This window comes from Pelobates fuscus, chromosome 6, assembly GCF_036172605.1.
Source record: "Pelobates fuscus isolate aPelFus1 chromosome 6, aPelFus1.pri, whole genome shotgun sequence".
Lineage (NCBI taxonomy): Eukaryota > Metazoa > Chordata > Amphibia > Anura > Pelobatidae > Pelobates > Pelobates fuscus.
The window spans coordinates 130,947,451-130,960,004 of NC_086322.1; the positions used below are offsets into that span (position 1 = coordinate 130,947,451).

Genomic DNA, 12,554 nt, shown 5'->3' on the forward strand with positions numbered 1-12,554 from the left:
CAATAATCAACAAAACAGTATTTTTTTTTTTTAGTCTGTTTTTCTTTTTTCGTTAACAGCACAAACTGACTGATCTGGAAACACTTGCTTTGATGATAGCCACTTTGAGTCATGACTTGGACCACCGAGGGGTTAACAATTCATTTATACAGCGGTAAGGACAGTAGCAATATAATATTATGGAGATCACATATCATGAGGCATTTTACAAACACTGTCCTGGGAAATCACATCACAGGCAGTGACCGCAAGCAAGTGATCAAAATGCAAGCCCCAACAGCAATACAAATCTCCTGAGCCAAAATATAGAATGCAAACATTTTAGCAGATCATTATCAGACTGTAGATTACATGCAAAAACAAAACAGATGACTTGCTGTTGAAATATTCTGTTTCAGCATTTCAGCAGCAAATCCCAGGTAAGATGTCTAACCATTCTCAATCAGTTTGACTACTTACAGTTGGGATGAGGCACAGGGCACTCCTGGCACCATAACCACTACCGTGAGCAGTAGTGGTTATGGTGTTTGGAGTGTTCCTTCAAACAAACAAATGATGGTAAGCATTGTTATGTGATATATGGGCTATTATCAGTACAAATAATTTAGCAGATGAACAATATTTGGTTGAATAAGCTTTGGTCCTTCCGTAGGTCAAGCGATAAGTAAAAAAAAGCTATGCTTTTCTGGGTTCCTTCAGTAATGGCGCAAGTAAGCTAAAGGTTTTCTTATAATTTGCGGTTTCACATACTTATACTTTGTTTTTGTCAATATATTATATGAAGACTATGGGAGAGCTACAAGCCAATATCACAGAACCATGTCACGTACAGTCCTTTAATCCAAGCTTGAATTTTTTATTTTTTTTTGTAAAATTGGTTGTGCAGTGGTTCTTCAAAGGCTCATGTCTTCTTCAAAAGAAATTAAACATTTGACCTCAAATCATTACCAAAAGAAAAGCATTTGAGTGCAATTAGTGAATAAAAACTATGACAACCAGTGCAAAATAATTACAAGCCTTTAAAGACTTGATTTGGTTGTGCAAGAGCCATTGTGGTTTGGAACAGATTATACTAACTAGTTCCAGAAGTTGTTTAATGCAGAGAACAGATGTTTTAGTACGCAGTTGTATTTAGGAATGTTTTTACAATTGCTGTTAGTGTTACTATTTGTATCATCATTTCTTCAGCTGTGAAATAAATCTACATCTTTATAAAAAAAAAAGCAGTCATGTATAAATAAAATGACCATAGCTAAATTGCAAGTTTCTTTTTTCTTCTTTGAAGCCCAGAAGTTCTGTTACACTTTAAAATTTACTTTAACGTACTGGGCACATCAACAATAGGAATCCTGTCTCCAATCCATGTTGCTAATAAATAACTCAAGTATCACGGAGACAGTTAATACTGGGGTCCAATGGTGTATTTAGGATTTGTGCTGCCCTACGCAGGACGGTGCTCGGGCACCCTCCCCCCCCTTCCTGTCAATGCCGCACTTTGACTGACAGACGCTTACTCACTGACAGACGCACACTTACTGACAGATGCATACACTCATTGACAGACACACACTCTAATATACACTGACAAGCAATGACATACACACACTCACTGATTTGACACATTGATTGACAGACATACACCTACTCGGACACATTCACACTGACTGACCGATTCACTGACAGAAGCACGCACTTACTGACAGACGCACGCACTCACTGACCAACACATACACACTGACTGACCGACACACTCATTCACTGACAGACACACACACTCAAATTCACTGACACATACACACTGACAGACACACACACACTCAAATTCACTGACACACACTCACATTCACTGACACACACACACTTACATTCACTGACAGACACACACTCACTTACATTCACTGACACACACTCACATTCACTGACACACACACACATTTCCCCCACTCACAATTATTATTATTAAAAAAAAAAAAAATGAAATCCACCCAGCCTCCCTACTTTTGGGATAGCTGGGTGGATATTTCACCTGGGATCCAGTGGGGCTGCTGGGCAGGGAGACTGTCAGACGTGCAGGCGGGCGGGCGGCGAGGGAGCACTTTCCCCTGAGCTCTCTCTGCTCGGCATTACTGCGGGTCGCACGAGGGAGCTGAGCAGAGAGAGCTCACGGGAAAGTGCTTCCTCACCGCCCGCCCGTGGGAGCCCAAAGGTGGCCACCCAGCCAGCTCTTGAGCTCCCATAAAACCAGGCAAACAAGGTATTTGCCTGGACATTTGGGGGCGGAGTTTTTTGCCACCCCCTGGAAATTGCCGCCCAAGGCAAATGCCTTGTTTGCCTTGCGGTAGACACATACCTGGACAGGACATTATATTAACATAATGACCACTGCTTAGAACAAGGATAGATTATTAGAGTTATATTCAATCAATCCATGGTAAGAACTAAGATGGGATATAATTCTTATTTGATGTACATTACTAGTATACGGAACATTTTCTGTGTCACCATTTTACAAATGGCATTCATCATATAACCAAGTTCCACTTGCATCTATTACCTAATTAATGTTTCAATGTTTTGGACAGGTGCATGCCTTTCTAAAAATAATGTGTGAAGCACATGTTTATGTTAAACTGGAAGTACCACTTTTCAATTTATGATGTTTTATTGTATGTAGCCATATCTCAGTAAATAGGACTGATGTATATTGCTTTGTAAAGTAGTTGTGTCTTATAATGAGGATAACATTCAATAATACTAATGCACACCATGATTTTTATAATATTCATATTCTCCCTTTTTTACACTTCAATGGTTTTACTGTGATTTCCTGCGTTTTTGAGGCTCATCTGAATTAAGGAAAATGTTTTCTTAATCTTAATATGGAATGAAATTCTAATACTCTACTGTGCTATAAAATAAATGTGGAACACAATGTAAAGTGCACAAGAAATAAATGATTTTCATGAAATGGATAGAAAATTATTTATTTTAAATGTTACAGTTCTCCTAATATGGTTGTGATCTGTTTTGTTTAGAATATACCCTAGATTTGCAAAATTCTTGAATTTTCCTTAAAAATTGCAATTCACATGTTTGCAAAATGTTCAGGGGTTTGTTTGAAGAAATACAACCAATGTGCCCTGGCATTCGGATATATATCAACACTGCTAATTTTTTAATCAGGCACAAGTCAATGCAAATTTGGAGATTTTTCCTCATCTTCTTTTTGCAGGCAAATAAAAAGTCAGCACTGTTTGCCTATTTGCCCACTAGGGACTTGGGGCTCGTAACAGACTCGGTTAACTACAACATAGCACAAGAGCAGTGAGCCTCCATTGCTCCATTTTTAGGGATGGAGTTATTTGTTCTTATTAGAAACATAGGGATTGAGCCCCCTTTCCTCCTTGGGCAAAGGTACTATATTATTATAATTATATTCCCCTCCCCACCCCACCAGCATCTATGGAAAGGGTAGGGACTATTCACTATGCCCTCTCACAAATGTATTACTCACTTCACCCTTCCACACATATTGTAAAGGAATGGCAGCCATTCCCTAGGCCCTACCCCAAAGTTAATACTGGGGTCCAATGGTAAAGGCCAATTTAGTTTTTAATGTTTTGTACACAGCCAAATAACATATGCTAGGTTAGGCAGCCTGACAGGTATCGTACAGCTAGTAGGACCTCACATATTGCCCTATGAGGGGTAGAATTATTTTCAGAAAGTGATATTTTTTACATCCTTGGGATGTCTGTGACACCATGGCACCGTTTCCTATGAAGCAGTTTAGTTTTTTCTCTCAACAAAGCTGAAATGCCAGTTAGTGAGTGTCTTTTCTGCATAACTTTTCTGCGATGGCAAAACAAATTGTGACAAGTTCTGGTAAATTTACTTTCATGCCAATAAAATAAAGTTTAAATATGTAAAGCTTGAAGTTAAAATATTTTTGAGGTATTCATTTGTTTGAGGTATTAATGAGCTGTTATCCCTTATAACGTTCTGCTTCTGCCCTATTGTTGACTGACTGGATCATAATACTATAGTGACCTCTGGTGGCTTCTAGATATGGAAATATATTTTTATTCTGACATATATGTAGAATTAGTTGTGGTTATTAATGACTTGTGCCTTAAAAAAAAGGTATCCAAATTATATGGCCTTGATTTACTATTTCAAATTAATATTTTTAAATATTATTATTATTATTTTTTAATTCTTTAATTTTTGTTGTGCACAGACATATAACAGAATATCATGCAAGTACAGGAAAACGCATAGCATAACATTTAGTCTGCGGGAAGCTGCACAATTTTCTGTTTTATGAAGATAAATTACACTTGTCAGTGTAGGTATATATAAGTAAGCTATATGAAACTATTGGTTTACAGATTGATTGTTAATAAATCAATAGTATTAGTACACTCCTGAGGCCCCCATCATGGGTATTTGATAAGCATTACATCAGGTAAATAGCTATATATCAGGGTATTCGAGTAAGAGTAACATAAAAACATGAGGAATTGGTTAAAGGGACACTGTAGGCACCCAGACCACTTCAGCTAATTGAAGTGGTCTGGGTGCTGTGTCCCTATGGCACTTAGTGCTGCCAAGTAAAATATTGCAGTTCTACAGGACTGCAATGTTTACATTGCAGCTCTAATTCTGCCCTCAGTGGGTGTTTACCAGACAGCCACTGGGGGGCGCTTCCGGAATCCAAACGGACCTTTGGATTTAAATAATGCTTTCCTAAGGGAAGATTTAATGCTGTCAGGGTACCTGAAGTCTCTACCTCGGAGGAGGTTAGACTTCCCGACGGCCGTTCTCTCAGGGGGGCTGATTCATCCAATCCTCACAGCTCTCATAGTCATTCCCACGCCGGCCGCGATAGCCCCGCTTCCTTTTATGACACGACGCTCAGGAGCCGACGTCATGACGGCAATCACATCCCGACCTGTCAATCTAGCTCGGAACAACGAATCAGGCCTCGGCAAGAGCGGAGTCATCAATTAAAGAACCAGGGTATAAAAGAGGGATGTGTGTAATGGCTCATTGCCCTGTCGTGGTTCTAGCTTGTCTGGTTCCTCAGTGCTCTTATGTCTATTGTTCTATTTGGTTTTGACTCGGCTTGTACTATCGTTCCTGTTTACCTCTCGTGTCCTTTGACCTCGGCTTGTCTCTCGCTTACCTGTTCTCTCGTTCCCTCGACCCCGGCTTGTCTCTGACCATTCTTTGCTTTCTCCTTACGTTAGTCCGGCCTTTCTAAGGTCCGGTATACGTACATCTCTCCTGTTCGTACTCTGCGTGTTGGATCCCTGTCCCGATCCTGACATTACGACAGGGCCATGGATCCTGCAGGTACAAACGCTCAGCTTGGTTCGCCTGACTCGAGGTTTGAAGCCATGGACCATAGAATGGACCAAATGGCCCTAGCGCTGCAAGCATTACTTTCCCATCCGAGTAATCAAGCAGAAGAGATGCGTACTCCATCTATCTCTCTTGCTAACACAGGCCTAGAGGTAGCCACTGTGGGAACTTCTTCCCGTGTTACTTTCCCTTTACGGTATGGCGGTGCTCCGGATACCTGTCGAGGTTTCCTAAACCAGATAGGAATTCATTTTGAATTACAACCCCGCGCCTGCCCTACTGACAGGGCGAAGGTTGGATTCATAATCTCGCTACTCATTGACAAAGCTCTTAGATGGGCTAGCCCTCTGTGGGAAAATGATAATCCAGTAGTCTATAACTATAATGCGTTTATTACTACTTTTAGGAGGACTTTTGATCCCCCAGGGAGAAAGGCCAGTGCAGCTAGATTACTATTACGTCTTAGACAGCATAGTCTAACCCTTGTGGATTATGCGCTAGAGTTCAGATCCTTGGCGGCAGAGGTCAAGTGGAATGAACAAGCCTATATGGACGTATTTCTGAACGGATTATCAGATGCGATCTTAGACGAGGTTGCCACAAGGGATCTTCCTGAAAATTTAGAGGAATTAATTTCATTTATTTCTCGTATAGATGAACGCATGAGACAGAGGCAGAACACTCGTGATAATGGTTATAGACCTTCCTTAAGACTAACTCCCGCATTTCAGAATTCTGAATCCACTATTCTAGCTCTCCCAGAACCTATGCAGATTGGTAACACTCGCCTTTCAGAGAATGAAAGACAATATAGGAGAAGGGAGGGTCGGTGTATGTATTGTGGAGTAGGAGGTCACCTACGCCTTAATTGCCCTAACCGTCCGGGAAACGCTCGCACCTAAGTTTCTCCAGAGGACAGGCCTTGGGTGTTTCTATTTTGTCCTCTACATATGATTACAGGGATCATAGGTTACTACTACAGGTTTCTTTAACTTGGGAAAAGGGAGTACTTAAAGCTATGGCATTAATAGATTCCGGAGCAGCTGAAAGCTTTATTGATCAAACCTTTGTCAAGAACCACTCTATCCCATCTCAGCTAAAGGAGACTCCCTTGGCCGTTGAGGCCATAGATGGTAGACCGTTATCAGATCCTGTTATTTCTCGTGAAACTATACCAGTTAAGTTAACCATTGGTATTTTACACGAGGAGGAGATTTCTCTCAGGCTTATCTCATCCCCTTCAGTTCCTATAGTTTTGGGGTATCCCTGGCTTAAAAAGCATAACCCTACTATTGATTGGGAACAAGGTGAAATAATCTCTTGGGGTCAGGGTTGCCAGAAAGGTTGTGTACAGAAAGTCTCACCGTTGTGCCTAGTGGACACACCTAGTAACTCTAACAAGCCCACAGATTTACAGATACCTTCCCAGTACCAGGATTTAAAGGCAGTCTTTGATAAGAGGAAGGCTGGTACTTTACCCCCACACAGGTCCTTTGATTGTAAGATTAATCTCCTACCTGGTACTATGCCCCCGAGGGGCAATGTATATCCTCTATCCACTAAGGAGAACTTAGTCTTAGAGGAGTACATTCAGGAGAATCTAGACAAAGGTTTTATTAGGAGATCCTCTTCTCCAGCCGGAGCTGGTTTCTTTTTTGTAGATAAAAAAGACGGCACACTACGGCCTTGCATTGATTATCGGGGCTTGAACAAGATAACAATCAGAAATGCTTATCCGATTCCCCTAATTACTGAGCTATTTGATCGCCTGAAAGGTTCTAAGATTTTTACCAAGTTAGATCTGAGGGGAGCTTATAACTTGGTGAGAATTCAGCAGGGTGATGAATGGAAAACGTCTTTCAATACCCGGTATGGCCACTATGAGTACACGGTAATGCCCTTCGGGCTTTGCAATGCCCCTGCTGTATTCCAGGACTTGATTAATGAGGTTCTTAGGGAATTTCAACATGAATGTGTTATAGTTTATTTGGATGATATACTAATACATTCTAAAGAGCCTGAGATTCATCACAAACAAGTCAGAAGGGTATTGCATAAACTCCTACAGCATGGGTTGTACTGCAAATTGGAGAAGTGTAGCTTTGACCAATCTCAGGTAAACTTTCTTGGTTACGTTATTTCTGGAGAGGGGTTTAAGATGGACCCTGTTAAACTCCAATCTATCTTGGATTGGCCATTGCCCAAGGGACTCAAGGCCATTCAGAGGTTTATCGGATTCTCGAATTACTATAGGCGCTTCATTAAGGGGTACTCGTCTATTATCGCTCCTATTACCAACATGACTAAACAGGGTGCTGATACTAAGACATGGTCTCCAGAAGCGCTTGTTGCTTTCAGTACTCTCAAGGAACAGTTTGCCTCAGCACCGATATTAGTTCATCCAGACACATCTTTGCCTTTCTTACTCGAGGTAGACGCCTCAGAGACAGGTGTAGGCGCTATTCTGTCCCAAAGGTTAAGTTTGAATAAACCTCTGCATCCTTGTGGTTTTTTTTCCAGGAAATTGTCTGGGCCTGAGAGCAGGTATGATATTGGTGACAGGGAACTGTTAGCGGTAATTTTGGCTTTAAAGGAGTGGAGACATTTGTTGGAAGGGACTTTACACCCGGTTACTATTTTGACGGATCACAAGAATTTGTCATATATAGGGGAAGCCAAGCGATTATCTGCCAGGCAGGCTCGTTGGTCTTTGTTCCTTACTCATTTCAACTATGTTCTCACTTATAGACCTGGTTCTAAGAATTCTAAGGCCGATGCATTGTCCCGCCAACATGAACCTTCTACTATGCCTGATATGGCTTTTTCTTCTATAGTTCCCAAGCGTAATATTATTGCCAGCACTAGCATCAAGATTCACTCTCCGTTGCTGGATGAGATCAAGAAGTTACAACATCTGGCACCCGGACCTATTCCGGGGGACCGTTACTTCGTTCCTCCTAAACTCCAACTGGAACTTATGCAGTGTTTTCATAACAGTAAATTTGCCGGACATCCTGGCATACGCAAGTCATGTTCTCTGATTTCTAAAGATTTCTGGTGGCCTTCATTACGTAAGGATCTTAAGGAATTCGTCGGGGCATGTGATGTATGTATGAGGACTAAACAACCTCATACGCTTCCATGTGGGCTTTTGCACCCCCTAGAAATTCCTGTGAAACCTTGGTCTTGTCTGGCTATGGACTTCATCGTTGATTTACCGGTTTCTGAAAAAACATACGGTTATCCTCACAGTAATTGACAGGTTTACCAAAATGGCTCATTTTGTACCTCTGCTCAAATTGCCCTCTTCTCCCGAATTGGCTGAAATTTTCGCGAGGGAGATTTTTCGTTTACATGGGATTCCTTCTGAAATCGTTTCTGATAGAGGTTCCCAATTTGTTTCCCGGTTTTGGAGATCCTTCTGTTCTCAGCTTGGTATCAAATTAAATTTTTCCTCTGCCTATCATCCCCAGTCCAATGGGGCTGCCGAACGCACCAACCAAAAGGTTGAACAGTTCTTGCGTTGTTTTGTTTCTGAACACCAGGACGATTGGGTCGGTCTGATTCCTTGGGCGGAGTTTGCGCACAACAACAGTGTTTGCGATTCTACTCGTTCTAGCCCCTTTTTCATGAATTATGGCTTTCATCCTTCCGTTCTTCCGTCGGCCTCCCCCTCCCAGGGGATACCGTCGGTTGATACTCATGTTGCCAATCTGAGATAGTTGTGGGATCAGACTCGACAAATCCTTATTCATAATTCCATGGTGTCCAAACGACACGCTGACAAACGCAGAAGGGTGGCTCCTGTATTCTCTCCGGGTGATAGGGTATGGTTGAGTACCAGAAACATCCGCTTGAAAGTTCCTTCCATGAAATTTGCTCCTCGTTACATAGGCCCTTACAGGGTTCTGTCTCGTATAAATCCTGTTGCATATCGTCTGGCTCTTCCGCCTGCTTTACGCATCCCGAACTCCTTTCATGTTTCTTTATTGAAGCCTTTGGTGTGTAACAGATTTTCCTCCACTGTGCCTTCCCCTCGTTCTGTCCAGGTTGAGGGTCAGGAGGAGTATGAGATCAATTCCATCCTCGATTCTCGTATTTCTCGGGGGAAGGTGCAATATCTTGTTGACTGGAAAGGATATGGTCCTGAGGAGAGGTCTTGGGTGGTCCAGGAGGATGTGCATGCTCCTCGCCTTCTCAGGGCTTTTCATGCTCGCTTTCCGTCTCGCCCCGGTTCCTTCCGCCCGGTGGGCGTTTCTGAGGGGGGGGGGGGTACTGTCAGGGTACCTGAAGTCTCTACCTCGGAGGAGGTTAGACTTCCCGACGGCCGTTCTCTCAGGGGGGCTGATTCATCCAATCCTCACAGCTCTCATAGTCATTCCCACGCCGGCCGCGATAGCCCCGCTTCCTTTTATGACACGACGCTCAGGAGCCGACGTCATGACGGCAATCACATCCCGACCTGTCAATCTAGCTCGGAACAACGAATCAGGCCTCGGCAAGGGCGGAGTCATCAATTAAAGAACCAGGGTATAAAAGAGGGATGTGTGTAATGGTTCATTGCCCTGTCGTGGTTCTAGCTTGTCTGGTTCCTCAGTGCTCTTATGTCTATTGTTCTATTTGGTTTTGACTCGGCTTGTACTATCGTTCCTGTTTACCTCTCGTGTCCTTTGACCTCGGCTTGTCTCTCGCTTACCTGTTCTCTCGTTCCCTCGACCCCGGCTTGTCTCTGACCATTCTTTGCTTTCTCCTTACGTTAGTCCGGCCATTCTAAGGTCCAGTATACGTACATCTCTCCTGTTCGTACTCTGCGTGTTGGATCCCTGTCCCGATCCTGACAAATGCGTGCGTAGCCATTGATGCACATGCGCATTAGGTCTCCTCTTCCAGCTGATGTCGGTGGTGGAGGAGCCTGGGCGGAGTACGACCCAGCGCCGAGGGACATCGGTGCTGGATTCAGGTAAATGGCTGAAGGGGTTTTAACCCAATTCAGCCCTGTAGGAGGGGGTCTGTGAAGGAGAGGGGGACCTATTAAACCTAGGATCCCTTTAAATAGAACCTGAAAGAACATCATGCAGTGTGGAAGTATCAGGGAGGTGGTAAGTATGCCAGCAAGAATTTCAGTCCCCTGTTAGCCTATGCCCCTCTGGGGCAGATCTTGAATCTGCTGTAGTGGGATAGTTTTCGAATAGGACAGTCCGAAAAGAGGTGTCACTCTGCCGAGATGTGGAGTTGAACCGATGGCTGCTTCGCCTGCCTCTCTGATTGGGAAGAATGTGGTCCTCGTGTCACAGGCCAGGTGAGAGACCGAACATGATCTACACTGCTCCAACCCCCGTGGGGTGTCTCCACCTCCATTGGTCTGGGTGTGCTTGGCCCTCACCACTTTGCTCCATTTCAATAACAAGATCATGAGTCGGGTGGACAGTTGAGTCACCAGGAGCAGGCCCGGACTGGCCATCGGGCACACCAGGCAAATGCTGGTGGGCCGCGATGGCTGCGGGGCCGAGGCCGGCAGGAGCTATCCGAGCGCCAGCCACGCTGTGTGCCTCCATGGGCCGGTGGGGAGATCAAAGATCTCCCTCACCGGCCCACAGGCACTGTTAAAGGCGGCCGCCGGCTGGGGAGGGAGGGAGGGAGGAGAGAACACCGGCGGAACTCTAGCCAGCAGCTCCGCCGGGTCCTCTCGCGGGATTCTGAGCATTGCCGCGGTTACCGTGGCAACGCTCAGATCTCACGAGAGTGAACTCTAGCCTGCAGGCTAGAGTTCACTCTCACCACTGGACCACCAGGGATCAGGCAGAACGGCCCTCCTCATGGCAGCACGGCTCCCCACCCCCCTCCCAGGCTAAAGGTAAGAAGGGAGGGGGGATATAACTTTTTTTTTATTTATTTTTTATTATTAATAAATAAAAAATCACACTAACAGCCCCCTCACACACACAGCACCCCCAGACACACACAGCACCCCCAGACACACACAGCACCCAAACAGACACAGCACCCAAACACACACAGCACACCCAGACACACACAGCACCCTCACTCACACACAGCACCTTCAGACAGACAGCACCCTCGCTCACACACACACACACACACACACACATATATATATGTATGTATAACATATAAAATAACCCTCAGTGAGTTAACAGACAAAGAAAATTAGAAACCTAGAATGTGACGGCAGATAAAAACACCCTCACACACAGCACCCCTCTTACACACACACACATTCCGACCCTCACACATACAATATGTCCAAATATATATATACACACACACACACACACACACACACACACTACAGCACCCCTCACACTGCACCACTACACACATTATGCTCCAGATACACGCTAGATCCCTTACCCTATATGCACTCTTAATCCTCTATACACACACACACACGATCTCCTACACACACACACACTGCACCACCTACACACACACTACATTCCTTGTCAGCAAACACATACAACATTCTCTAAACACACCCTCTCTACAACCCCTACACACACTACGTCACCTATACACACACACTACAGCCCGTTGCAGGACTGTTTCTATATGTAGTATCCTAAATATGGCCTAGATTTGATTATGTTTTATTGACAAATTATCCACTCCCAATAAGCCATTTAACTGTTTAGATCAGTGGTAGTCAACCTTTTTCTAACTACCGCCCACTAATGCATCTTTTTGGTTGAAAAATTTTCCTTACCGCCCAACAGTTTTCGCGCAAGTGCAGAATATTTTTTTCGAAAGGAGGGTGTTTTAAAAAAATAAATAAATGTACGTTCATTTATCTTTTTATTTACAATTAATGCATGTTTATAATGTTTTTAACTTTATAAAGTTTAATGAGAAAACAATAAAGTAAATTGAAATTACCTTTACTAGTGATTAATGAGATCCTTGAGGTTGATGCTGCAAGACTAAATATTTGATATCTGGTTCGATTTTCGTAAGGAACAAACAACGGTCTCCTCTTTCGGTGATATTCAGACGACTTCTCTGTTTGCGCATAATCGGATTTCTCATCTGTGCGTCATCTCCCCTCTTCTCCCTCCTCAATTCCCCTCCCCACCTTTTTTTCCCCCCTTTTTTAAACCTTCCTTATAGCAATGCCCAGTAGGAAGGCTGAGCTAGGTATCCCACTATAACAGACTGGCACACAGGGCCGC

The 12,554-nt window shown here is 43.7% G+C and overlaps 1 protein-coding gene across 4 annotated transcripts in view; it reads left to right on the top strand.

Moving 5' to 3' along the window:
• PDE5A (phosphodiesterase 5A) overlaps positions 1–12,554 on the top strand; it is a 161,132-nt gene that overhangs the window by 106,864 nt on the left and 41,714 nt on the right. For all 4 annotated transcript variants that reach the window (XM_063458258.1, XM_063458260.1, XM_063458261.1 and 1 more), the window contains exon 14: positions 60–154. In XM_063458258.1, coding sequence (XP_063314328.1) covers positions 60–154 — 95 coding nt within the window. The remainder of the gene's footprint in view (positions 1–59; positions 155–12,554) is intronic.